The following is a 27,978-nucleotide window of genomic DNA, read 5'->3' as shown; positions in this document are numbered from 1 at the left end:
AAAGGCCGTGAAGCAGACGAGCAGAAGTCGAGAGTGGCGTGGAAATAAACCGACAGAGTAGCCTACTTAGACTACACCACTGATTTCCTTTACTGTTAAACAGCACTGAGGGAAACAGGGGGTTAAGTTTTCCTCTCTTCCGTTTATCCCTCATAATGGGATGTGCCACCGAGTCGCTGTGCTGGTCTGAGCCACAGCAGGTCAACATATTCAGCGCAAGAGGCGGCGCATCATGGGCCGAGCCTGTTCGCAGTGAAATGAGTCGAGGACTGCGCGCTGCGGAGTGCGTTTCATTTCACTCTGCTCCGGCTGACCGCCTCGCACACTGATATGGCGACACGTGGGTTTCTGTGGGCGCGAGGACCCACCGGCCACAGTCTGGATTAACTGGTGGTCTCGCGCGGGACTTGGCGATGCGTTCGTTAAAGGAAACAAATTCCGCAGATATCCGGAAAACGCATCCATGCGCCACGGCCGCTCCGCATCCCGATGTGCTCGTGACGATACAAAGCCTGGCTTCAAGGAGCTTTCATGGCACGTCGGCGTGGGTGCGTTCACGCGGTTGTTTTGCTCTTCTTTGCGCGTGAGGCTTCGGAGCGCAGCTGTGCAATGAGACTATCGGGAATTATCAAGTAGACTTAATTGATACATAATCCGACAATATGGCTGATCAGAGCAACATCCAATCCGCCGCATCCAAGAGTATCCGGCCCTTTAAATCCAGCGAGGAATACCTGTATGCCATGAAGGAGGATCTGGCTGAATGGCTTAACACCCTGTATGATCTGGATATCACTGCGGACACCTTTATGGAAGGGCTGGCGACGGGCTGTGTCCTCTGTCGGCACGCCAACAACGTGAACCGCGCCGCGCACGAGTTTCAGCTGGAGTATCCCGAAGCTGCACAGGCAATGAAGCTGCCATCTAAAGATGTCGGCTTCCAGTTTCGCAATGTTGTCCCCGGCTCGTTTGTAGCGCGGGACAACGTGTCCAACTTCATCACCTGGTGCAGGCAGGAGCTCTGGATCAAAGACGTCCTCATGTTCGAGACCAACGACTTGGTGGAGAAATGCAACGAGAAGAATTTCGTTCTGTGTCTCCTTGAGGTGGCGCGACGTGGGTCCAAGTTCGGTATGCTGGCCCCCATGCTGATCCAGCTGGAGGAAGAGATCGAAGAGGAGATCCGGGACCAGGAGAGCCTGCGGATCGATGAAGGGGAGCCAGCTAAGCAGAGCTCGCCCAGCAGGTGTTTCAGCCGGAAGGAAAGCAGTAAGAGTGTGGAGGATGAAGAGGAGCCAGATCCAGAGCCCTTCATCTGGCAGCAGAAGAGAGTTTTATGTGACATGCGAAATCTGGATGAACTGGTGAGTTTAACAAATGAAAACCCAAAATGTGTCATAACTGCTTTATGAGGAAGGTTAAGTGCAGCCTAATGATCCCTCTGCTCAATTCCCACGCTGTTCAGTCTTAAGTGTGGAAGTGGATTTGCAGGAAAGCTTTATTCCTATTACCGGTATAAATGTATAATAGAGGTTTTCCATCACGTGGCCTCGGTCTACAGCAAATATCAACCGGTCTGTTTTGACTGGTGCTAAAACAGCGTCTAACAGCTCACAGAAGACCCATTTTCTCCCACAGTAAAACACAAAAATGTGCCAAAAGTGAAATACTTGCTCTGAAAGTACCATGTCAGTGATATAAAGAACACAGGAGCCTGATAGATCACCTGTGGGGGGGTGCGTGCAAACATCTGGGTTTGTTTTAAGACGTGCTGTTAAATTCCTTCAATTCTGGAGGGCCTGTGTGCCTTGCCCTCTCCTACAGGAAAGCGTTGAAAAGTCACAGGTCAAATCGGCTGCATTCTTCTGGAAATACCGGTCCTGCATCTCAAGAAATTCCCTGAGACTTAGTATTACTTCTTTCTTTCATTTAGCTTGACATCAACACAATATCACAAGCTTCCTGATTATGTGGCATTTCTGTATCTGCTCAATCAAGATGCCGGGAATGTCCCTCTGGGCAGTTTTGCTTCTGAAACACTCTCTCTTCTCTGCAGTCAAACCATTAACTCTTGTCATTCATTGTGCTGAACTGGTTGACCTTTGACAGAGCATGCTGCACATGAACATGTGATGGAGGCAAAGATCTTACCAGCGCAAAGCTAATGAGCACAGCCCAGCACAACGCACGCTTGTTAGGTTGTGAGTAGGGGGTAGCTGTAATATTGTCATGTTGATGTCTGTCTTTGACACCAAAAATGTGAGGGACACCAGAGAGGGCGGAGGGGAGACAGTCAGCAGCCACACTCATGCAGAGCCATTTTTAGTGTGTGACCTCCAAAGAACAAGAGAGCACGTGGAGGAAGATGTGCGCTGTCCTTATCCCTCGCTCATATGACTGAGGGTTATACAAGCGAGCTACATTTTTGGGAGAGAATCATCACAGGAAAGTTACAGATGCTCATCCCCATTTTTCCGTTTTGCCGTGTTTTACACTGACAGCATCCCTCGGCTGTGATCGAGACACAGATTTGACTGTTTTTGACTGGTTTAGGGATGGAATTATCTGTTATCATCTGTGTGATGAATAAACTCTCCATCCTCTTAAAAAAATTGATCGGGGCACTTAGACCACAGGCTGCAACATTAAAATAGTACACTATCATCAAGCATGTTGTATATTGTCTGCTGAGTTGTATTTAGTAACAGATCCTGTCTAATTACATCAGCTGTTGGTGGCAGACTATGTGTAATATATATTTCCACTGAATACCTCTTTATTTCCTGCACTCTGACACAGGGTGTTTACCAGGAAATAAAACCCACATTATCATCTACATAGTTTGATCAATATCTGCTACCCAGTTCTAGCTGCAAGGCTCAAGACCTCTTCTCCCTCTATAAGCACAGTCACAAGTTTATCCACCAGGATACTTTTGTATTTACAAGAGATGAATCTAAATTCACATTGACTTAATTTTGTTTCTACATTACAAATAAATAAATACATAATTTATCAACCTCTCCACAAACCGCTTTCCTATGCATACCCAGTAGCATTATTGATAAAATATCATCAATTAATTATCAGCCTCTTATGTCATGAAAGATCCTGGTAATGTGAGCGTTCAGCGTCCATTTAGCTTCTATGTATTCTTATAGAAAATATTATTAATGTGAGGTAGTGGAAGGAGCTAATACCCACGCACAATCATTGATTAAAGTCAGGATATCATCTTTTCATGTTTACCCGTAATACTTTCAATTAAAAGCAGGAAATTGGAGCTGCGCTTTATATCTATGAAGAAATGTTTATTGTAAGGCAGCTTCACATGAGACTGGGATACAGGATATTTATTTATTGTTCAATTATGAAAGAATAGATCACACTTTCATATAAAGTCTCTGAGCTAAGAAACAGAGAAATACCCTGCCACAGTACCACACAGTGTTGGTGTGGATGACTCTCTGTGTCTGTGATGGAGCACGTCTCTCGCCCAGTATCAGTTGGGATAGGCTCAAATTATACGGTCCTGTGGGATAAGCAGTTAAGAAAAAGTATGCATGTATGGATGTTCTTCAACACATTATTTAGTGGTTAGTCAATCAACTTAATCCTATTACTGAGACAAAGCAAGTGTGGTGGTAATAGGATTACATGTCGTTATTCTAATTAGTTAAAGTATACAGACAGGCCACGATAACTCAAACTACAGCTCCCTCTGTGGCTCTTCAGCAATCACAGAAGTGTCACAGAAGTTGTAATTTGTCCCTGACTACTTGGCTTATGCAAGAATAAAGTGACTCAGTAAACAAATGACTCGCAGTGCAGACAGTTGATGTGTCACATCAACTACATGCTCTATACAATAGGCATAAGCTGTTGACATTCCTGGTTTCAACACACCCTCTCCAACAGAGTCTGCCACTAATCTGTCAATGTTAAGGTTCCGGCTGATGCTCCAGTGCTCCACTTTGATGTTGGGGAAGTAACTGACTAAGACTTCTGAGTGCAATAAATGTTCCTCCTCTCAGTCCCAAAGATGTTCAGACAGCAGCTGGCTCACACAGATGAGCTGAATATACCCACACGTACTGTTTATCCTTTGCATTAGGGGCTTTTCTGTCCTATCATCATCATACAGGGATTATGAAAAAGACATTGATTGGCTGAGGCAAAAAAAACCCCCAAAACACACATTGTACCCTCACAGATATCATTTAGTCTCTTTTCCAGGTCTCTGTGCTTTTTTCTTATTTATTTTATTTAATGTTTTTTTTTAACCAGGTAGTCTCTTGAGATTAACATTTCCTTTTTCAGGAGAGACCTGGTCAAGTAGGCACACCATCACAGCGTTACAACTTAAACATCGAAAATTACATAAAAGAAGATAAAACAAGTCAGAGTCAAAACAATACAAATTCAAGGTCCAGGTTCTGAGTAGCAGTTACACACTTCAGCTACAGAAGTCTTTATGAGAGCTCTGAATTCTTCCAGGGAGACGAAAGCATTCGGCTTTAATGCGCTCTGACCAAGATGCAAAATAGCCAAGTAGAGCACCACAAATCATAGCAGCTGTTTGAAGATGTTGAGGGTTTACACAGATATAAAAGGAAGCTGTACATAAAAATATAACAGTGAAGTTGTCTCTTTAAAACTAGCGAAGGCCAAGAAACCAGATTATAAAGTACACAGCGACAACAAATTTGATATGACACTTAAAAAAAGCTGCGAGTCTAGACAATGAAACGTAAGCAGCGTGCAGATGCCACCATAATCAACGACATTTAAGAATGTCACCTGTAGAAGTTTTTTTTTGCCAACTGATAAATTAAAATTGTCCAGATTTCAATAATAAAAACCCAATCTAACCTTCTACTTTTCACAAAGTGCCCAATATGCACTTTAAAGGAAAGTCTGTCATCCAACCAAATGCCTAAATATTTATAGGATGACAGTCTTTCAGTAAAATCTCCTCCTAGGTGTTTTTCATACGCGAGTATTTGCATGTCTGAATAGTAAAATATGCTTGTTGTAGCTATACAAACTGCAATCTGTTGATTCCAAATCATTACAAATTATGGATGCTAACATGCATTGTTTACGCTACCTAAGCAGTTGCACATTGATTGAGCTTAGAAACAAAAGATTTTTTCCATTCACTCCACATCTTTGCTTCTTTTTGCTTACTCATATAAACTGGTTCATTTCTTTTCACACCCCGGGCTTCAACATTCAGTCTTCGTTCAGTTTTTACACTGAGCCCTCGCAACCCATCCCCCCACATCTGTCCCTACTGGAGATGATGAAGCAAAGAGTGGATCCGTATGTCTCATTGGGTGCATGGAAGGAGGAAATGAATAGCTACTGTTGGCAGTGAGGTAATCAAAGGCTGACATCTTGATCTTTGGATGGAAACATCAGCAGGGCAAAGGGGGAGGGTGATAAAGACATAACGTGTGTGTTATGACTACATGCATGGACACTGCTCCGTTAACCTTATGGTCTCATTCGTGCATTCGCGGTATACAAGGGGGGGGGGGGGGGGGCATGATAGAAAATGTGCCTAGAGTGACTTCACTGTACACTCCGTTAAACCTGACTAGAATGGATGTGGCTCTGGGAGGGAGAGCTACAGTAGAGAGGGTGAAATGGAAAAGTAGGTCATGCTTTGCATCGGGTCACACTCAGATGCTTTGCCGAGAGAGCGAAACACCCTTCACTCTTTCTCCTTTCTTTGCTGAGTGGACTTTGCTTTTAAAGGGGTGCGCTGTTATCAGAGGTTATTTGGCACAGTAATACTTGTCGCCATCTCGTTTCTCATCGCTATTTTCCAGACAGCCCGGTGCACATGGAACAGCTGAGTCCTCAGTTTTGCATAATGCCCACTTTATGTCTTTATTGTTGTACTTGATGCTATCAGCTGATCGTTTGCATGTTTATCGCTTAACTGGGTGTCCGTCTGATCTGCCTCTTTCTGTCTGTATGAACAGTGATTCGCTGGTTATTTTCTGCACCCGCCTGCAGCCTCTACAAGCTGGTCTCAGGTGGGGATTAAACATAAATTCCTCTAACCTTGCCTGCCACAAGGAGAGCGCTGAGTGTTGTTGATCTTCATCGAGACAAACCAGCAAATCAGCCCAACCTTGGCCGGATAATTCATTTTCATGCACTGAATGATGATATTGCTCTTTGACTGGAGCAGCTGAATAATGGTGTTATTGCTCTTAGATCACATGATGCCCATCAGACTCTTATATTGCTTCAGCCTAAGTGGGTGCTTGTCATGTGGCCAAAAAAAAGGCATTGATTTACAGAGCACGATTTCCTTAAAGCAGTAAATGATAGCTATCCTGTAGCAGGTATGATTACACTTTCACCTCTGGGCAAACATACAGTACAGTATAAAACAGCAAAAAACATCTACTGAGATCTTAGGAGCTCACCAATTAAAACATTATATGTTAAGCACATATTTCCAGTTCTGTTTCATAAAGATTAACAAACAAATCCACCATGTTTATGAGGTGGAAATGCTTTTAACCAGGGCACTAAGCTAAGCCAACTAGCTGCTGCCTATAGTTTTGCATGCTTACTTTCCCACTTTGTTCCAGAGTTGTTGTTTTAATGCTGCTTTTGACAGAATACAGTACTGTATGAAACTTTAATGTTGTGCTACCAGGAAGCCAAACTTCTAACACTGACCTATAAATAGTTAAAGCATAAAAACTTAAATGATGAACCAGTGTTGTGTCTACACATAACAGAAAACTTAGCAAAGAACTAAGAACTTTGAAATGGTATCTTTAGACACGTTGATACTGGCACGCTAAAGTACCGTATGCCAATCTGATTTAAGTCCGGACTTTGACTACGATGCACCACCACACTGCCACGACCGTGTTTGACTGTTAGTATGAAGTTCTTTTTAAACAGATGTTTTAAACCAAATTTAAGGAAACACAAACCTTCTAAAAAAACCTTTGGTCTTGTCAGTCTACAGAATATTTTTTGTGGGGATTACTTTTTCACACAGGGCCTGACAGGTTATGATAACCTTTTCCCCTCAATAAATGAAATTGTTCTAAAAATATCATTTATCTTTGTCTAATTGTAAAATGAAACACATAAATCTGACAAATACGCAAGGAAATAAGAAATCGTGGCACTGCAGGTCAGAGATAAAAAACACTCCTAATTGTAGGCGAGCTTATCAGCAATCAGACCTCAGTGGTGCCGCACTTCCAGTCCCATCCCCTAAGTTCCTCCCCGGATGCAAGTGTCCACTCTGCGGTACCGCCCTGCGTCATTATCAGTTATTTTCCACAAGGAAGATAAGTGATATACAACTCAAGACTGAGAAATAAATAAACAAACACATCAGTAAACGAGTAAGTTAAAAACATAGTAAATACTAGACAATAAACAAAGAAATTAGTAGAAGAGCAAGACTGTTTTTGTGAGCCTGAGATGGAACGAAAATTACATGTAGATTTATGATATTTTCCAACATAATAGTGCTTCTAATGGTAACAGATGTAACGGAGGAGCAATAGAAAATACAAACGTTTCTGAGTGGGTTTAAAGGTTTTGCTAGAATGTGTTGCATTTATTTACCCTCACGGCAAAACGGTATTAAAGCCTGTGTGTGTATATGCACTTTCCCTCAACAGCACAGCAGACTGCTGCCTTCAGAATGATTGTAAATGTGTTTATTCCTTTTCTCCTCCCCATGTAAGGGCATTAGGTGACCTATCTGACCCCAGGGCACTCATCCAACTGTTTTTCCATTTCTTCTCTCTGCTGGTTAGGCTAGGCTCTTACTCCAGGAGACTAACTGTGTCTGAACACTCTTTTAGTTCATTCCCCTGGGCTACAGGTCCAACATAATTAGAAAACATAATTATCATTCATTTAGCCATTCATCACCTCCCTCCACCCCCGTGTTGTTTAACGAGATCGTTTGTGCGAAAGCTGTTCCCAGTTTATGAGAAAGCGTGGTTGTCCACGGACAAGTCATTTATACAGGCTGTCGGGGCAGCGGTTTAATAGGTGGATAAGGTTTGAAGCGCTTGCTTATGGGTGGTGAAGCAATAACCCTTCAAGTTCCAAAAAATCTCCCTTACACAGCAGGAGCCTCTTGTGGCCTAGTTTTCTTGTCTCTTATCTGACGGCATGCTTGTTTCATCCCGGGAAGCTTCCAGGCTTCGGGGCATGCAGATAAGCTAAGAGAAGAGTCTTGTTCTGTCATTTGGAAACATCACCTCGGAGCCACATGCTCTTTTATTAACGCTTTTGTATCACCGAGGGCTCAAAAGTCGAAATCTAGAAACGCCCTGTAGAAAGAAATTCCTGGGAAGTGAGTTGTAATGTTCACTTTTTATTGTTGGAATTTAGCAATGAGTATCCGTCCCTTTATACTCATAAAAGGGGCCACTTACAGGAGCCAGCACACCTATGTTTGGTGAAATGTGTGGCCATACGTGGGTGTTGACTCATGAAGGGAGCAGACCATTATTCAAATGGATCTGAGAGTACATCTGAATAAAACCCTGAGCCACAAAACCAGAAAGAAAAAAAATCAAACCTGGTGTTTGTGTGTTTGCATAACAACCACTGGCTTCAAACCATACAGCAACAAATAGTAGAAAAAAACTGGAAACCCTGGACATTCCTTTGTGATGATGACATTTTGTTCAGATGCAAAGTCAAGTCTCAGCGTTGCACACTTGTCTTTATTTGAAATCAGCACAGAATATGCACAGAAAACAAAACCGAGACATCTTTAACTCCTCCGCTCCCATTTCCTCTGTTCATCCTTTTCTATGAGTTGGCCTTGCAGTGTTTGCAGGTCAGGAAGGAAAGGACTGAGGACACTGTTGACTCATACTGCGCAGATAGGACAAGATCTGTGCTGTGGGATTGTTAAAAAGAACACGTGATCTTAATGTTAAATTCCTCAGAGAAACAAATACAGCTTTTCAGTTCAAAGGAAGCATCACAAAACCTTCTTGAAAATATTCTTTTTTGTCTTCTTGCAAAACCATCTCTGCATTCCTATCTTAAGATAGATGCAGGAGATTTCCAGTATTGGGGCATGCTGTGAATTGTTCCCTCATCTTCCTTTTTTTTCTCTCTCTTCCTTCTCAAACATCTGCAGCTCTCGCTGGAAGCGTCTCTCGTGAGACCAGCAGGCATCCATAATTTCTCCCCCAATTCTTCCCCAGTGTTCCAGCTCCACTTCCGCATGTTTCCCGCGTGACCCCATCTCTCGCCTCCCCTTTCATCTCACCCCCACCCCCCACCATATGCAGTGCATGCCTGTGTCCGTGCGTGTTTTAGTTTCAGTTTATCTGTCATTGTTGACACAGCGAAGACATGGGAAGTGCAAGTATTTCACAGCAAAGAATCCACTGACTAAATACTTTAAATGCAAGGGCTGCTCTTTGAATGGGTTACTATTAAAAAACACTTCAAATGTACATCCTGCTCAGTGCTCAATGTGACACGTTAAGAGGAAAACCTAATCTGAACAGGACCAAGGGAGAGAGACTTTACTATGGCTGCGGTGAAAAAAAAAGAAGGGAAACTGTATGGTCAGAAAGGGAAGGGTAATGCTATGTGTGCGTCTGTTGCCATAGCAGTCTTTCCATTAACACACAGACTAGGGTTTTTCCAGATAGGCCTAGTCCACCTACTGACAGAATGAAAGAGTGGGTGACTGGGCGGACAAAAAGAGAAGCAGCAAGCAGCTGTAGAAATGTAAGCAAAACCAAAAAAAAAAGAAGATAAATATAGGTCTGGTCAGGCAGTGCACGGGCTAAAAATAGAGGCTGATCTACAACAAAGCAGACGAGAGAAGTAAGAAGAAGTAAAGGAGCCTCGATACAAACAGGTGAGAGGCAGAACAGAGGCGCAGGTGAGATGTGAGGCTTAGCTCTGAGGCCTCCCTCTTTAATTAGCACGGGATAGAAGAAGGGTGCTATTTCAAGAAAATAACAAGGTGACACCTTAATCCTCTGAATACACCATACCGGTTATGCGGTAGGTAGAGCGAGCACACACACACATACACAAACAAGCAATATCCCTTGAGCCCTGCGGATAGCATGAAAGGTGCAGTAAACAGCTAAAGCGGAGAAGCTACAATCAGGTATTTGATCAGATTAATATCTACATGCATCCCTCCCCTTGATTTTACACCTATGAAGCAGTTATTCATCCTTCATCCTGCTTCTGTGCTCTCCTCGGTCCACTTTGCAGCTTTACTTTCTCTCCCTGCTGCACGACAAGTGCGCACACGCCTTTGTCTGACGGAGACGCCAAGAAAAACATCAAAGTTGTCCAATCCAGCAAGAGCGGCAGGCCTGCGCAACAAAGCGAGCGATCTCACTCCACCCTGCAGTTGTGTCTGACTCTGCTTGCCTAATAAGCACCCGTAACCACAGCAAGGGCACCGGCTCTGACTCTCTCGATTCAAACCCCATCTGGCAGCACCGGCCTGCTGACATCATCGCCACTAGTCTGGTTTCCGTGCTCTTTTCTTCCCTCTAGTTGATGATGTCACAGAGACAAACACGGTCATGTAAAAAGCCAAGAGAGCCAGAAAGGGAGAGTATTAATTTGCACATCCAGTGTGTATTTTGTGTTTGTGTTTTTCTTGGTTTTTTTGTGACATTTAGCGGTGAACTTAATGACCAAATGTTCTGAAAAGACGAGGTGAGAAAAGGCTTTTATTGTGGTGAGACAGCGGGGCGCGGTGCTTGATCACCCAGTGGGGGGGTTGGAGAGAATATTTTGGCAGGAAGATGACACACACACACTCGAACACACTCGTCTACTTAGGAAGACTGCTCATTTCTCATAACGTAAAACAGAGGCTTTGTGCTTTTGACACATAACACTCACATTCAGCAGCGCGTTGGTCATTGTTGCAAGTTTGTGACTAATCATGATGTCATGTTGGTAAAAACAGGAAAGGATCATTATCAGCTTCCTCTTAGGTATCAAACATCATGTGTGGCTCATCTGAATGTTAAAAATGCTTTGTTTTTGCTGCTGTAGCTCACCTGGCCTGGGTTTGATCGTGCCCCCGCAGTCGCTCCCTGGTGTCCTGTTGAATAAATGTTAAAGTGCCCAAAGAATAAATAATCCAAAATCTAAAAAAAATCCTTTGTTTTTGTCCTTTACAGGTTCGGGAGATTTTGGGGCAGTGTTCCTGTCCAGCTCAGTTTCCTATGATCAAGGTGTCAGAGGGGAAGTACAAAGTGGGGGACTCCAGCGCACTGATCTTTATCAGAGTAAGTCATCGCCAAGATAAACCCTAGCATCATCAGATATTTGTCACTGTGATACAGATCTTTGTATGCTTTCATTTTACTTATTGTTGTGTAAGAATACCCACATTACTAGTTTTGTCATGAGAATGTAAAAAATGTTGAGAGGGCACTTTTGAAAGTCAAAAACATCACAAGTACAAGTACTCAAACCTAATGACTTACTACTCCTTTTACCTTTATGTTAATTTAATGTTTGTTAGACAGTTGTTCATTTGAATGCCATTTTATTAAAAACACACTTAGGCAAACAAAAACTACTGTGATCAACCAAGTTTTACATAATTGTGCACAGATCCTGTCCTACAAAGGATTGCCCTCAACATTTCTGCTCTTCCCAGGAGCTTATCTCAGAATTCTGGGGTCTGTACATAAGCAGCCTCTGTGGGCCCCCTTCCTGTCCCCATCCATCCTTTCCTATCTCTTTGTTTTGCTTTTTTTAAACACATAAATAAGCCGACGACTGTCCACAACAGTTTGGGTAGCCATTGATCCTTTAGTATATAACATTTAATAAAAAAACGCTCGCCACCTGTCGTTTCTTAGCATGCTGTATTCATCTTCTTGCTCACTGATGCATAGATATAAGAATGGAGTTTATAGGACTGATATTAACTACTTAACCTGCTTACAGCACAGTCCTGTTTTGAACCTTAGAGATCAGACCAGATCACCACATCACACCAGAAAAACTGTAAATAGTATAATTACCTTAATAATCCTTAATTATTATTAAGGATTAATACCTTAATTATTATTATTAAAAATAATGATGAAAATTTCAATGAGCATCCAAACTTTATTTGTGCTCACATTCAGCAGCCAACTATAACACTATAATTACAGTAGCTTAGCTAAGTAGGCCTAACAGAAGTATGTAAGAATCCATTAGATTAAATTAGGTTTATGATATGTGCAGTGACATGACATATAATAGCTGGAGATGCCATATATTGCAGTCTAATGGTCATTTGGACATGTAGGCCACTGGCTGATTTAGTAATGTTTGAAAACATTCAGAAAGGTGTACACAGGTATGTTGGTGTTTAGCAAAAGCTAAGTAAATGCCTCCATCGGCATACGAGTGAATCTGATTTAATATCTGTCTCCTAATATTTCTGGAACCATCACTTTGTTGTCACGTTGTCAGATGTGAAAACTTCAGAAATCAGTTTCAGAAATCAGATGACTGATTTAAGTTTTATTACCAAATTACTAAAAATAAATAAATAAAAATAAAGCATGAGCAGTTATGCACCTGGATTAGGACGATTTCTTTTAAGGTTTTCAGAGCCAGGTATGTGGCATGTGTAGTTCGACAAAAACCTGCATTGAAATTTCAGCATTTTGTTATAGAAATGGTCTGATTCAGGTTTGTGGTGTAAAGAATGAAAAACTCTGTGAAGGGAATAATATGCAGCAGTTAAATGGGTTAAGGGTTGGAGTTTCTCCTGGGATGTTTGGATTTCTCTGTGAAACGAAATGTCAGCGCCTACATGTCTGTGCCCCTGCTAGTGGGAGGAGCTTATAACATAGGGGTAAGCTGCAGGGAAGAATAGTATATATTCATATTTGTTTCAGCTGACAACGACCACATACTATAGAGATGTGGGACAAATTAAAAGAAAAACCTGAACCCTGGACCTCTAACATTCGGAGAGCTCTGTTCTGCTGGGGAGGGCAAGACAGCAACGTCATCAAAAGACATAACGAGGGCGCAAACTTTTGGAAGAATGGCGCTGCTCCTGTTTCTCCTGTGCTATAGATTTGGAGAAATAATGCAAGTGATGCATTGAAGCTGTTCATGTAGCATGCATGTGATGGTCCAACATCTTACTAAGTCACCTGTTGGCTTTTCCTTTATTTTGTCACATGTGCGTGTATATTTGGCACATAGCACAGCGGGCATACAGCATTTACATGGAGCCATATGGTAGCACCATATGGGATCATTTGTTGGTTCATGAAGAGCAAGATAATATCCCAGCAGAAATCCCTCAGCTGTTTGGCTGAATTAAACTGGAACAGTACTATGATTTCTCTCTCTCTCTCTCTCTCTTGAGTGTTTATGAACTGCCTTCATCTGGCCCACTCCCAGGATTGTACTTTTTCCATCCAGACACAAATAGAGGTTTAGGTCACTTCCTGAGTTTTCCTTATCTTGGCTGTAGCCTGTTTCTCTTGGACTGTTGGTCTCGTTTTCAGTTCAAAAGCTGCCACTAAACCGACACCAGGCCTCAGAGGACAGTGCAGGAAGGTCGTCTGATACCAAAGATTGATTTGGTGTCACTTACCTAACATGTACCACAGCCTGATAATGGACTCTTTGAACGGCTTTCCGGGTTTGCTGTAGGCGTGCCTGACTGCTCTAATGCCAGTATTTATTTTTTTTCACTTTTAGAACCACCACTTGGCCCACACTAGGAGATGTAATGTAAAATATATGATTACATTTTTGGTAAAATTATCTTTGTTTAAGAAATTGAGAATTTTTTTTATACATATTGAGTTATAGATAAAAAAAAAAAAACATCTTTCAAATGTGTTGTGTGTAATGTGTCCTTAATTTAGAGACTGTGAGGTTTGTAGTTGCTTTCCCACATACAGGTTAGGCCAGTCCTACACCAAAAGGAAAAATCAATGCAGATCCGGGACTACAAAACTGAGCTGTTGTGTTTAAAAATGGGTTGACTCGTCAGTGTTTTACAAGGCTCTTCTCAGTGTTGTAATTGTGCTCTGTGGGCATTCTCCTTGGCCTAGAAAAAAAGCCAACACCGTCAACTTATATAATGAAATGTGACACATGTTTGAAAAACAAATTGTGTGATGTACGTTAGTCATTGTGACAGCCAGGAGTAACGCACCGATCGCACACTCAGAAACACCCACATACAGCTACACCTCACTCATCCGGTTTACACATTCAACATTCAACAACATCCATAAAACGGCTCCAGCTCTCAGTTTGACAGGACAGTTACGGAGAAGACAAACGGAGGGCAGCTTTATGGAAGACAAGACGGCACCAGTCCATTCCTGGAACAAGGGGGAATGAGGCGTGGTTGTACCATGGGGGTGTTTCTGGGTTTATTTACATGTCTGCAGCAATCAGAGCTCCCTGGCTGCTACAACAAGCAAGCTTCCATTTCCAGATATGTGGACTCAGCATCAATAATCAATTTTCCAGCATTTTTGTTTGAAGATTTAAATTTTTATATAGCATTTTTCAAAAATATCATTTCCAACCTTTTTCAATCCCTGCAGCTCTGGTAGATATGAAGGATAAATGGGTTCTTTAGTCTTCATGTGAAGACACAAAAAACACTTTGTGATTACATTCAGCTAACCATAACCATCAGTTGTGGGTAGGATACTCTCCTTTCTACCATTTCTGCATAGCTGTTGGCCTAGTATTGAAACCATTCATCCACGTGTCACTGGGAAAAGGACCCAAGTCCAGGACATGGAAGCAAAAAGCATTTATTCACTGACAAAGAATCTGAAAATCTGTGAGGTCCAAAAAGGTAATCCAAAACAGGTGCACCAGAAGGAATGCTATGGAGAAGTCATGGAGTACATACAAATGCAGTGTTACAGATTAATCAGCCACGGTTTTACCCTCTGCTTCTGAATCTCCAACATTAACATTTTGTCATTAGTTGCGTGGGTCAGTATACACATATATGCAATTAATTAGTGGTTATAAAGGAGGAAACTGCCATTAGAGGCTATTACTAATACACTGTCAGATTATAAATGTGAGTTTAATGGCATTTTAACAGAGGAATCTATAGACATTATTTGACTGGTGATAAGACACGGATGCAAAACAAGCAGACACAGGTGACAGTAATGAGATCGAGGCAAAAACATGAAGTGAGAGCTGAACGAGACAAATGAGAAAACTAACATTCAGATTAAAAAAGGAAATAACCAAAAGATAGAAGTAACAATGAAATACGATGAGTAGCACTAAACGTGATGGCAGACACATGCAAAAGGCTCGGGAAGAAACAAGTAAAAACTAAAGAATGGCAGTTTTATTTATATTGTGCATTTCATTACAAGCAAATTAAATATGCTTAACACAAAAGAACCCAAGTGTAGGCCTGTGTAGTTAACAAGATTTTTAGTCTGTTTTTAACTGTATACACAGATGTAACTGATCTCAGGTCAGCAGTCAGCTTGTTCCGAAAACCATAACCTCGGTAAACAGAAGCACCGTCGCTACACTTACGTTTAATTCTAGGAAGAGTTAAAAGATCTGCCCCTGATCACCTGAGAGGTCTGACTGACTAATGAATGACAGGGAGCGTGACATGAGCACTTTCAGTAACTGCTGACGTTTATTATGTCTGAGTACGGTTTATCCTTTATGTTATTTAAAAATAATTCAAATATTTATCTGTGCTTTTATCTAATAATATCATCGGTGCACTTTTTTGATTTCTGCCTTCTGCTCATCCGTTAGTTAAGTCGCTTTAAAAAAAAAATGTTGTCAGATTGCTAAAATTGTAATTTTCAAATGTAATTTGAGGGTTTTTTCAGATTAGTTGAGCTGTAATAGCACCCGATGTCTACTGCATGAGTATTCCCTGGAGTATCCCTGGGTTAAGTCATTGATGTAGTCTAACCTTTTTATTCAACTCTTTCAAAAAACTTATAGTGGGATATAAAATTGAATCACCATGTTGAAGTTATTAAATTCATGCTTCTGAAAACCTTTATTGATTTTTAGCTTGTTTGAAATAATTAATAATTCATGGGATGAAAACTGAAATTTTATCCTCAAAATCAGGTATGTCAAACTTAAGGCCTGGGGGCCAGAATCAACCCGGTAAAGAGTCCAATCTGGCCCACTGGATGGCTTTGTAAAATGCAAAGCAGGACAAACTTAACTTATAGATTTCTGTAACTTTAAACATTTAGGTCTTACAATATATGGCTGAAGAGTCTTGCCAGTTTCATTTCTGTAGACTGACAGAAAGGGGAGATCAAAGTGGAGTGTAGTAAATGTAGCAAATTCGATGTGAAATGAGTTTGACATCCTTGCTCGACATGCTTTTATTAGCCACTGAGAACAGTTAAAAAAAGTCACTGTCGTCTCAAAATATTAGACCTCCCCCTCCTCAAAATAGATAAAAATACACACAGTAACCTTCCCCTTTATTGACTCCGCATAATTCGAATGCAGTCCTTGAGATGGTGTGTGACGTGTTTTATAAGCAGTTTAATCAGCATAAGCATGTGTTCGCCTGTTGCAGCAGCCATTTAAAGTAACATTTAAATTTGAGAATGGGCTTTGTGTGTTCATGAGTGTGCTTTGAGCCTTTTACTTGTCAGATTGGCTGTGTGCATGCTGCTCCGCCTTCCCCCTGACGCCTATCTGGGGATGACAGAGATTACACATATGCTCAAGCAGCTACAAGTGCACCCAACACGCTTCCCTTATTCTTCTGATGGGAGGAAACGGGCAGTCGCCTTGAAAGCCAACAGACCCCTATTCAGCTGGCGAGGCTGTAAGAAGAATCTCGGGCTGAAAACAGGGAATGAAGTCCTAAAAGCGAGTGAGCAAGCCAGCCGTATGAACACGGGGGGCTCAATAAAGCATCTTTGTCCTTGAGGGAGGTTGCTCCCTAGTGGGAGGCGATACATTCACAACAGATGAAATGAAGCATGAGCTCAATTTTTTAAGTCACCAGCATGATTTAAGAAGACGCTGGTTTATCACGCCCCCGCAATGATGACAAGAAGTCTCTGTTCACTGTTGCCATAGAAACAGGGATTGGGTCTCTCTACTGGTGATACCCCTCCGTTGGTTGGGAAATCTGGCAGCTGAGCGCTCTTTTAAAGTGGAACATGGTCCCTAAACATCTATTCAGCCTCAGTTGACTCCTCAGCAGTTCTGCGGCATTCCTTTTTAAAGGGGAAATGCGTAATAACCTTACTGAATATGGAAACGAGACAAAGAGAAGTGAAATGAAAAGAACTATGTGATGCTGTAGTTTGTGCATTTGCGTAAAATGTGTAATCTCTGTAATCATGTTTCAGCATCTCACATGATAAAATGGGGATTATCCTAAACACACAGTACCTTTCTCTTGTTAGGAGACGACAGTGAAGTTGCTTTGTGCAGAGCCTGTAAATTAATACAGCACAAATAGCATTTTTAGACCCCTAGTAATTTTCTTTGTAGTCATTATACTGCAGTACAAATTGAAATTTATCGTATGAGGCTTTTAATATCTGGTGCCATCATGAGAGCTTGTGCAGTTTTCAAAGTAAAATCAGCAAGATGCTTTTATTGGGATGTTTTTTATAAAAGACAGAAAGTTTCTCATCTCAGAATAGGAGGTAATGTACAGTAAAGAAAATTATTACTTTGAGTTATTGCAGCTAAAGGTCGCTCTACAAGCTGTTGAACCATGGGAAGTAGTTAGTTTTACACAGGATTGCGTGGAGTCCCATAAAAACTTTGTTCACATGACTGTATCAGTTTAACAAACAAGAATGTATTATGCTTAAGAAAATGACACCCAGTTTTAAAAGTTGGTAAAAAAAAGGGGGATAAAAGTTTCACTGTTCAAAAAAATGTATATAAAGAAAGGAACGAGAAAGAGAAAAAGGGAGAGAATATACAGCAGAGATATTATTGTAAATTAAAACCAAGTCAAAATATTCTTCTGCAGAATTTCCAGGAACAGTCTGTCCCTCGCTTTTTTCAACCTTCTACCTTTTTGATCTTTTTTTTTGTAACTGTTAATACTGCAGTGATGAATATGATGATATATTAAGAACATTGCGCAACCCTGCTTTTCACTGCTGGCTCGCGATGGCCTCGCAGCATCACAGAAAGCATAAACCTGTTACTGACATAAGGCCAAAGCATTGGAGAATAAGCAGTTTATGCTTCCACGTCTGATAGAGATAAGCAGATCAGCTGTTTTTACGGATTTGATGTAGTAGCGGAGCAAGGCCAATGAAATGACTTGTAGTGGATTGGCGGGGATTGTGCTGGGGAGAAGGTGGCATCAGACTTCGTCGCACATGTCTGTGCCCTCTCTCTGACCAGGGACACGGAGATGCGATGCTGTGCAACGTGTGATTTGGTGGAAATAAACTCTGTGCCGGCTTGCACAGATTCGCCATTATGACTTTGCCCTCTGTGGCCTCAAAGACAGGGTTACAGCCTTCAAAACATGTGGCTGGCAGACTGTGTTACACAACACAAGGTAGGGGGATGCATCCACGGGGCTGTCACATCAAGCTAGCAGTGTTGCTTCGGTGAAGGCAGCTTCTGCCTGGAGGGAGTGAGACTGATCCTATGGAAGTGTGCACCTCATAGAGGGGAGGAAGGGACATATCCACCAACCCCCTCTGTGTTATGGCTCTCCTGGCCCCCTCTTCTCATTGCCCCTCTCCCTGATAACTGAAGTCTCAGCAGAGGGGGACAGCAGGGGTGAGTTATTTCCATGCAAATTCACCCTGCTACCCCCTGAAAACACGGGGAAGACAGCTGAGAGGCATGAGCGAGAAGCGGCCAGAGCACACTTCGAGCTCTTTGTTATGCTACCGTACTTTGTTTAATTGTGGGTTGGCATAGTAATGAATACCCCTCATAATGGCAGCAGCTGGGGGTGATGCTGGAGAAAGAGGAGTTGTGGGGAAAGGAGAGATGGGGACACATGCAGGGGCACATCTAGAGGTTATGTAATACTAAGGGCCAGCCAGGCAGCCTTCAGCAAGCTGCCCTGTTTGTGGAATATGTTTACTCGTGTGTGTGTTGGCGCAGTTTACTCAAAGGTTTAGCAATTTTTTTAATGTATGAATATGCATGTCCATGTTTTTTCTCTATTGACGTCTCTTTTTTTTCCTATTTTTCCGCTACAGGTCCTTCGTACCCATGTGATGGTGCGTGTCGGAGGGGGCTGGGACACATTAGAGCACTATTTGGACAAGCATGACCCGTGCCGTTGTGCTGCTTTCGGTGAGGTCATTTCCTATTCTCCACTAGCCCCTTAGAAAACACATTTATTGTCATGGCTCGGGTTACATAAATCATGATACATTACAGATTATGATTCACATCTGATTTGCTGTGTTCCGACTACGGCAGACATTGTGGATCATTGAAAAACTGTATTTGTCATTCAAGCCCTGCGGATATAAAACCATGATATAAGAAATTCTAAATTTCGTCTTTGCATCTATCAGATTTTTACTGTTTGACTTATTTTTTGAATAGTTATGTCACCCATCAACAGTCAGTCTGTGTCATACCGAACCTCGAGGCTCTGACTTTTTAATAACTCGTCTGCTACATGATCCAACAACACATCTATACAGCAACTTTGAACTTTTTTGCTACTTTAATTAGGACACGTTCATGCCTAAAACTCTGAGAGAGTATACATCCTGATCTAAAGTAAGAGGCCATGCTGAAGATAATAGAGTTATAAGCTGTTCTAAGTGTTTTACATGACAAATCATTGTCTGATTGGCTAGTTCGACTAGTGAGTCCATCTTTGTGGGCAGCAGCTGCTGTAATTTATCTGCTAATAAAGAGCTAGATGCCACAGTAGTGTATTTCTTGACCACTTGATGTCTTTTATCCTTGTACAGGCTGTCTGCCAATGTTGGTTAGAAGTCTTTCCAAACCACTTGTTGACAATCTGTCTCCACAGCCCACCGCTACCATCAGGCTAAAGCTAGTGGCCAAGGTCAGGGAGCCCAGAGCAAGTCCTCGAGCGCCCACTCCTCCCGCTCCACCAGCCCGGGTCCACACTGGCGAAATGATGGCATCGCACCCTATAAACCTTCTGACAGGCGGTCCCTGGAGCCCCACTCTGCTCAGTGTGCCTCGTCATCTTCCTCTGCACGACCAGGCCGACCTCAGAACTCTTTAGAGCTCGACTCTGGCGCAGCACGTAGTCTTCTCCCAAAGCCGCCAAGAGATCGCTCAGAGCCCCGCCACTTTAATCCTCTCAGGTGAGTGCGTGTGTGTGTCTACCCAAGTGTGCAGGCAAGTGTGTGGGTAAGTGTGATACGATGATAAGAAATGAATCTGCTATGGGTAGCCTGGGAGAAATACTCATTTTTGTGACCTGTGATTTTGTGTCTGTTGACAGGCACACACACACACAGACACACACACATGCACACACAAAGAGTGGCATACACACAACAAATACACCAGAAAGCCCCAGATTAGAGCAGAGCAGATTTCTCTAATCTCAGGTGACATTGCCCTGATAAATCTGTAACACACAGCCACCCTACAGCACCTCCTTGTGGCTGCAAGGTAGAGATTATAATGTTTAATCAGCTCTCTTAAGGATTTGTCAATTCCCTTTCATTTTACTAATTCGATTTCTAATCATCTATCATGGATTCGATACTGAGGGAACTGTTGCTTCAGCTTTTTTTTTTTTTTTTTTTTTACATATAAAGGCAAACAGATGATCCGTAAAGTCAGTGTCAAATATAACCACAAACTTCTGAAGCGCCCTATCAGAGAAAGGGTGGTAATACTGAGATCTTTATCAATGGCGTTTATTATATGGATATAGAGACAATAGATAAAACTGCTAAAAGCTGAAGGTTACACAGAAGCAGAAGTTGGAAAAAAGCTGAAAATGTTTTAAATGTAAATTAGAAAACCCTAAGAAATGAGAAAAGAACATTTAGAGTCAGAAAACATCTGAATGAATATTAAAAGGTCATATTCTTTGAATCACTGAATGAAGAAAATGTGATCCCTCCACTTTGATCCACACAGTTTAAAAAGTTTAAATGTCTGAGCTTTGAAAGACAAGATGTTGGAAAGAGAACAACGATGGCGACGTTTTGAGGGTAAAATGATGGCTTTAACACTGTGGACACAGCAGCAGTTGAAAGAGAAGTGTTTAAGATGAATCTTGGCAGAGTGGCAGGCAGAGCTCGTTAAGCAGGCAGGTGTGAGCCTGGTTGCTATAGTGACCGCACCCAATGGCTCCATACACACGACACAGACATGCACCTCACTTTTGCTGCTTAAAATGAACAGAAAAGTCAGGCCGAAACAAATTCTTCCCAAATGAAAACTACATGTCGTATTGACAAAATTCTTTCACCGTGAGCGACAGCCATGTCTAGTCTACCTAATTCTCAGTTTTCATGCCTGTGGAGTTTATTATATGGACGTGGTGACAGTGTAAAGACACCATGCTCTTCTGATTTTCAAACGAACCTTCTGAGCCATTTTAACATTAGAGTCTATGGAAGAGTTGGAGGGAGGAGGCTGTGCATTGGTGACATTTATGAAAGAACCATAACACCTAGTACAATAGTAAACACATTGGATGAAAGAGGACAGCCATGGCTACGTTTTGAGGGTAAAATCATACCTGTAGAGCAAACGCTGCGGACACAGCAGCAGTTTTAAAAAAGATTTTAAGATTAATTTTTTTGCTCCTCTCACTCTAGCAGTTGAGCTGTCTCACTCTAGCCCCAACATTCCGTCCCATACACACCCATTATAAATTTTGAAACGGGTGAAAAAACATCATGAAACTTAAACTGGAACTGAAGAAAAAGTATAATAGAAGTCTTCTAAGTCTTCTAAGTCTAAAATCCATGAAGCTGGAAAAATGTTCCACATACCTCTGAATATGTCAGAGTGTGTGGGTGCCTTTGTTTAACATAATTACGATCTGAATGGTGGTTTACTTTGGCTCTAAGCCAATATCCAGCTCATTTCTGTTATGAGCGATAGCTCAGACCAGACGTCAAGGCAGCAGCTCATTTCAATTAACTCTGTGTGTGTGGAGAGTCCACTTTCAAAGATAAAGACTAATCTGACAACTATCCCTCGACAACTGGTCAGCTAAGTGGAGAAGTAGGTCAACAGGTGGGCTCCATGCAGATAAATTAGTAAGCCTGAATAAATACAAATATAGTTTCTGAAGGAAAACCACAAAAGTCAAGCATGACGCCCAAAAGTCTCTCTAAATCAGTAATTAAAAGTCATCACAAAGGAACACAGTGGGCTGTTGTGCTGAAATGGTCTTATAGGCTTTTTAAGTTGTAATAAATAATGTGTCTGCTTTCTTTTCATGCTGCTTTTATTTTTTAAGTGAAAATTCAAGTTATGCTCAGTAAATCATGCAAATACACTTTATTAATATTATTTAAGAAACAGACTGAGTGCTGTATAGAAAATGTAAGAATGCCTGAAATCTTCCATCAAACAAATATCAAAGCCTTTGCTAGGTCTTTAAATAACCAGCAGTATGCTGTTGATCAATACTCATGGGATCTATTTAAGTTTCTCCTTCCCGTAATGTGAACTTTGAGCTGATTAAACAGTTAAACCCGATGGTCCTGCTGGTGCGTGACAGTGGAGTGTGTTCTGGTCAGGAAAGCGCAGTGGTGTGTGTTGGGCTAGAAAAACTATGAGACCTCTAATCCTGCCCCCACTTGTTCTCATCTTTGCTGTAATCCCTCTGGCTGTCACTGCCCACTGTTCCAAGAAACACATGAGCCTGAGGTCGGACACGCTGTCTGTGTGCACCAACGGCAGGTTGGAAATACTCAAAAATCCCTGCATATTACACATTATAGGTCACATGCTGGTACAAAGGAATATGGTGACTCCGAAAATCTGGGGGTGTCTTGGGGGTTGTATACTACCACAGGCGTGTAGACTGTACCGCCTGTGGATATGAACACAAACTCAATAAGAAAATGTTACTTTTATAGATGTGGTAGGTATTATAAATATAAATGAATCTGTTTCTTGCTTATGTTCCAGGAACAAGGAGACGATTACACCACTAACAAGACGTCTGTCTGGTGACAGTGACTCCTCTACGGCCTCCTCTAAGGGAGGAGGAGGAGGAGGCGGGGGGCGCCAGTCTCTTGGGGGTGCTTCACGGCGCTCGGGTGAAGAAGTAGTACTGCTTGTCAATCGTAAAGAGGGGAAACATATGATCGAGAGGCCTGTAGCCGGAAGTCAGAGCCCATCCCTGCGTCCCTCACTCCCTCGTGCACGCAGCCAGTCACGGGAACGCTCTGCACTCACACCGATACTCAAACCCAACCCACCTCAAGATTCCTCTGAAGGAGTACGGCTGCCTCGAACAGAAAGGGGCCGCTCTCTTGGAAACGAGGGCCCAAGGAGGCTTCTTGGTCCACGGTCCCACAGCCAGAGTAAGTTGACCAGCCGTACTCGGTCCAGTGATGCCAGCCCAGGACCCGCTCTCTCCTACAGAGATCCTCAGCCTCCACCTTCAGAGAGACGAGAAGATCTTCGGGCCAAACAACTGCCCCCATCCTCTCCGAGAATGGCTGCTGGGTTTTCCAAAAGGCAATCGTCCTCATGCTCTAACTCACCTATTAAAGGGGTCCAGAGTAACAATAGCAGTAGTCCCAGCAAGAAGACCATAACTACTCCTAGGCCTCCTGCCCCTCGCTCACCCTCCGTAGGAAAAGGCAGATTGTTACCACCTGTGACATCAGGGGGGCGACGTTCACCACACTCATCTCCTCGCAACTCTCATCATCATGCCGCTCGCTCCTCTCGGACCTCACAGGGCTCCCGCTCTGCTGGGAGAGGCCACCATAAGAACGCATCCGGTCTGGAATGCCAGGAACCCGAGGAGGAAGGGCTGGGCTTTGGCTTCCCGTTGCTGCCAGCGCTAGACCCCCAGAGGGAGCATGATCTTTATCGCAGCTTTGAGGCCGAGTATCTTGCCAATACACAGCAGGCTAGAGCAGTGTCTAATAAAGCTCCTGGTGGAATCACCTTGCAGCGAGCTGGGATGCATCCGGCAGCAGTACTCACTGATCTTAATGTCAATGACTCTGCCTATTCCTCTTCCAACTCATCCACCTCCTCCTTGAATGTGGGGGCCAAGATGGGAACTCTTCCTGACCTCAGGGAATCCAAGAGAACTAACCCTCGTCACTTCCCACTGGAGGACTCCTTAAATTTACTTTCTGGACACAATTTTGGGGGACCACACAACTTTAGTCAAGGAGAGCCTGAACACTGGGGGGAGTGTGGAGGGGGTCACAAGAAGCTCCCAGCTATCTCCAGCTCCATGGAAGAGAGAGAAATCACTTCTTCCTTGACTGGCCTTCAAGACACAGAGTCAGATAGTTTGATGAATGACATTTCCTCGCAACCTGCTTTTCAATGTGGGAATATGAATGGAGAACATGGATGTTCTCCTCCTGAAGGGGGGATGATAGATCAACAGGGTCCTCTTGGCTGGAGCACACAGCCTGAAGGAGATGTTCCACTGGAAAATCACCAGCCAGACTTACCTTATGACATGGAAAATGGTGACGGGAGTGTTGACCTCCCAGCCTCTGAGGATTGTCCATCATCTCTTCCCCTTCCCCTCTCTGAGGACTGCTCCTTCCAGGATTCCTCAAGTGAAAACTCTTCCATGTGCTTCAGCTTGAGCGAATCCCGCTCCGAGTCACCTCCACCAAATTTGCCCTTGACTAATGGGGACGCTGATGGAGAAATGCTGGAGGCTAAGAAAGGGCCAAAGAGAGCAAACAGGCTTGACCCAATCCCTAAGCACAAACTGGGGACCCGATTCAGGCCCCGCACTGACAACAGGCCCGAAAACGGCCCCTCGCGCATACCCACCCCCGTCAGCTACAGAGACCTGCAGGCGAACAACACTCTTTCCCCCTGCCACACCCCACCGCTGTCTCCTCAGAGCTCCCATCCTACCAGTCGCCAAGCCACATGCAAGGGCCTGCACCAGGCCTTCGCTGATATGATCCATCCTCATCCTCGTTCCTCAGCCATGGGCAACAAAGACTGCGCCTACCCTACACAGTCAGGCAGCGTGGACACTGAAGCTTGGATGTAGCACAAAACGAAACTGTGGGTAGTACACGGGAGGGGGGTTGTTGTCATGAATTTTAACTACTGTGTTTAAAAAAGAGAAAAACAAAAAAACCCAACAAGATAAAAATGGGCTACGGACAGACTGTTTTCACTGCATGTCAAACGCTCCTTTTTTTCTCCATTTAGGTTCTCCCCTGAATAACTGCAGGGCTTCACATTGCTTTTTTGCACTCAAGCCAAATTATTTATTACCAAAGGAATGGTCTTTAAGTTACTGTAATTTTTAATTTTAATGTGTGCATGGGGATGCTTTTGCCAATCTTTTTTTTTATTTATAAGTCACTAGTGAAATTCTCACGGTTGATACACAGAAATAGAAACCGAGAGCATATGTGCTGCCATGTGCCTCACCAAGGGGGCATGGTAAAGTGCCAGGGGTTGATGTAAACACTAGTCCTTGAGTCATGCAGACTGGCTCCCTCTTGTGGTTTGCCATAGCACTTCTGCTTGCCTTATAGTGAAAATACTGGCATGATGACTGTGATGTTTTCAGTCTGTCCACATTCATATATGACTCACTATACTCACATTACAATATTCAGTAACATAGACTAAGGTACACTCATCTCTGGCTCTATGAACATTATGCGCACTACCAGTTTCTGTACAGTTGTTTCATGTTATTATTTAACAATGTCAGCTTTTCATAATAATAAGCTGTTCTAGACAAGATAGATGCTTTTTGTTTGAATGCTTAATGTCTCACCGGTTTTTAAGATTATGTTTAATGCAGTAAAATTTTAAAAAGTTTAATTTAAATGCATTGAGTGTACAACAAAAATATGAGGAGCATGGGGGAAGGTTATATTATTTTATATAGTTGTCACTGACATTTGAAATGTTGAGTTCCTCCTCTGACCAAACTGTACTCTGGAATTAAATGCTAAAGAGAATGAATGTGTAAATACATGCTGAGAGTGGGTATTTTGTAAAGACAAGGCTTGGAATATACAGTCTAATGTACATATTCACTGTATTCAGTGCTGTGCAGCCTTAGCTATGCAATACTGGTGTTGAAAATGCCTTGAAAATTCCCTTTGCCTTAAACAATTTTTCACAGGTTAATTTTTTTTGAATGTTTTTAGCTAAACATCACTAAAATCTGTTAGGTAACACTACATTGCCATCTTTAACTGTTTCTAATAATTGGACAGTTTGGGTGTGAATGTGAAGGAGAAAAAAAACATTACCAGCCAGTTTCATTTATAAGTTATACCTGAGGTGGATGTGCAAATAATGAAAACCATATATATGATGTATTTCTTCTGAATACCCTCGGTTGTTTATCGCCTGTTTAACAGATGGATTTCAATAATATGCCGCAATTTATGGTGACATCTAGTGGCAAAAAAAAGAGAGAAATGTTTTATTCAGTGGTAGAAAATGTTGTCTTGATATGATACTGAAATGTCCTGGTGCTGATTAGAGCCAATAATGGTCTGGTATGACATGGTATGGTTTGATAGATGAAGACTGACTGGCTTTAACTCGAGTGTCTGCATGTGTGCAGGGGTGCATGAATAATGGATACTGTAACTGGAAACTGAGTCTACTTTGTGAAGCTCTCACACAATCGTCATCAATATGACAAGCCAGACTCCAGCTACAGAGCCTGCATTACTAGCTTTTTTGGTATTTTGCATGTGTTGAAGGGTGTAAAGTTGGAAAGCGGTTGTACTGTTTAGTGGGCTGCAGAAACCATAGAATCTCAAGAGCTTCTGAATTTGAGTGAAGGAAAAACTGATATTAATATTTGATGATTGTTTTCCACACAATGTGGAGGCAAAGAAAAGAAAATGTTGATAAAATCGTTTTTGCTGGACACTAACAGAGCATGGCCTGGGAATGGAGAGTGTGTATATCTTTATGTACATACTGTATGGGAATATGTACAGATTTGAAGTAAAGAGGGAAGTAGTGCTGGTCTAATTTATTTATTTATGAAATCAGCTTTCATGGGCTCACATGACATCTGTTTCTCAAGTTCGAGACAACAGACAGAATCAGTGGAAATGTTGTTAGTTAAAAATGAGAGTGATTTGAAGGCAAAGTGAACTTATTTATATGGTGTCCCATCTCTTAAAGATACAGTAATTTTATCATGTGTTGACTCCTCACTGCTACAAATGATTCATGATGTATCAGTATTGTTAGAGCGACATTGATTGCAATATGTAGCCGGTGGGCAGTTTAGCGTGTATAAACACATTACACATGTACTCTTAATTCTTTTTATTTTACATTTGTTTTGGCTTGTTCGAACACCGATTTGGTGTTTTAAATGTACAGGCTAACTGAGCCATGACTTCTACGATCTTAAAACGATTGATTGTCCTAATCCGCTCTTTCTGCCTACAGAGGATTTTATGAAATGTTCATAAACATTTGGATTTTGCCCCAATCAGCAAAATCCGAATGTTTGTGATCAGATGCCATTTTCACTAAAACTTTGGTTAAATGTACAGATTGCTTGACATTGTGGAATTTGTGTGTATGAAATAGCAATACTACAATGTTTCACTTTTTTTTTTCTGAATTTGAAAATGCTGTCAAATTGTTCTTGTAATAAATCTTTTGCTCTGAAGTTTATGATGATGCTCTGGCCATTTTTTCATGTGTAGCTTTTGGCACAGCAGTGACTGGATTTTCTGTGCTACAGTGCATGTCAGAGAAAAGCAAAGAAGTGCTTCTGTTATTCTTCATGCACAGTGTTACTCACTATATTTTTATACA

The 27,978-nt window shown here is 42.3% G+C and overlaps 1 protein-coding gene across 1 annotated transcript; it reads left to right on the top strand.

Annotated features, from left to right (window-relative positions):
* Positions 1 to 5: 5 nt before the first annotated feature.
* gas2l1 (growth arrest-specific 2 like 1) lies at positions 6 to 27,834 on the top strand. The gene is made up of 5 exons (XM_026187761.1): positions 6 to 1,364; positions 11,193 to 11,300; positions 19,227 to 19,323; positions 20,021 to 20,324; positions 23,128 to 27,834. Exons 1-5 carry the CDS (start codon positions 663 to 665, stop codon positions 25,205 to 25,207), a joined length of 3,291 nt encoding a protein of 1,096 aa, XP_026043546.1. The 5' UTR covers positions 6 to 662; the 3' UTR covers positions 25,208 to 27,834.
* Positions 27,835 to 27,978: the final 144 nt, after the last annotated feature.

The sequence above is a fragment of the Astatotilapia calliptera genome, chromosome 12 (genome assembly GCF_900246225.1).
Source record: "Astatotilapia calliptera chromosome 12, fAstCal1.2, whole genome shotgun sequence".
Lineage (NCBI taxonomy): Eukaryota > Metazoa > Chordata > Actinopteri > Cichliformes > Cichlidae > Astatotilapia > Astatotilapia calliptera.
Note: the sequence above shows the minus strand (reverse complement) of the source record. Positions and strands in the feature narration are given on the sequence as shown.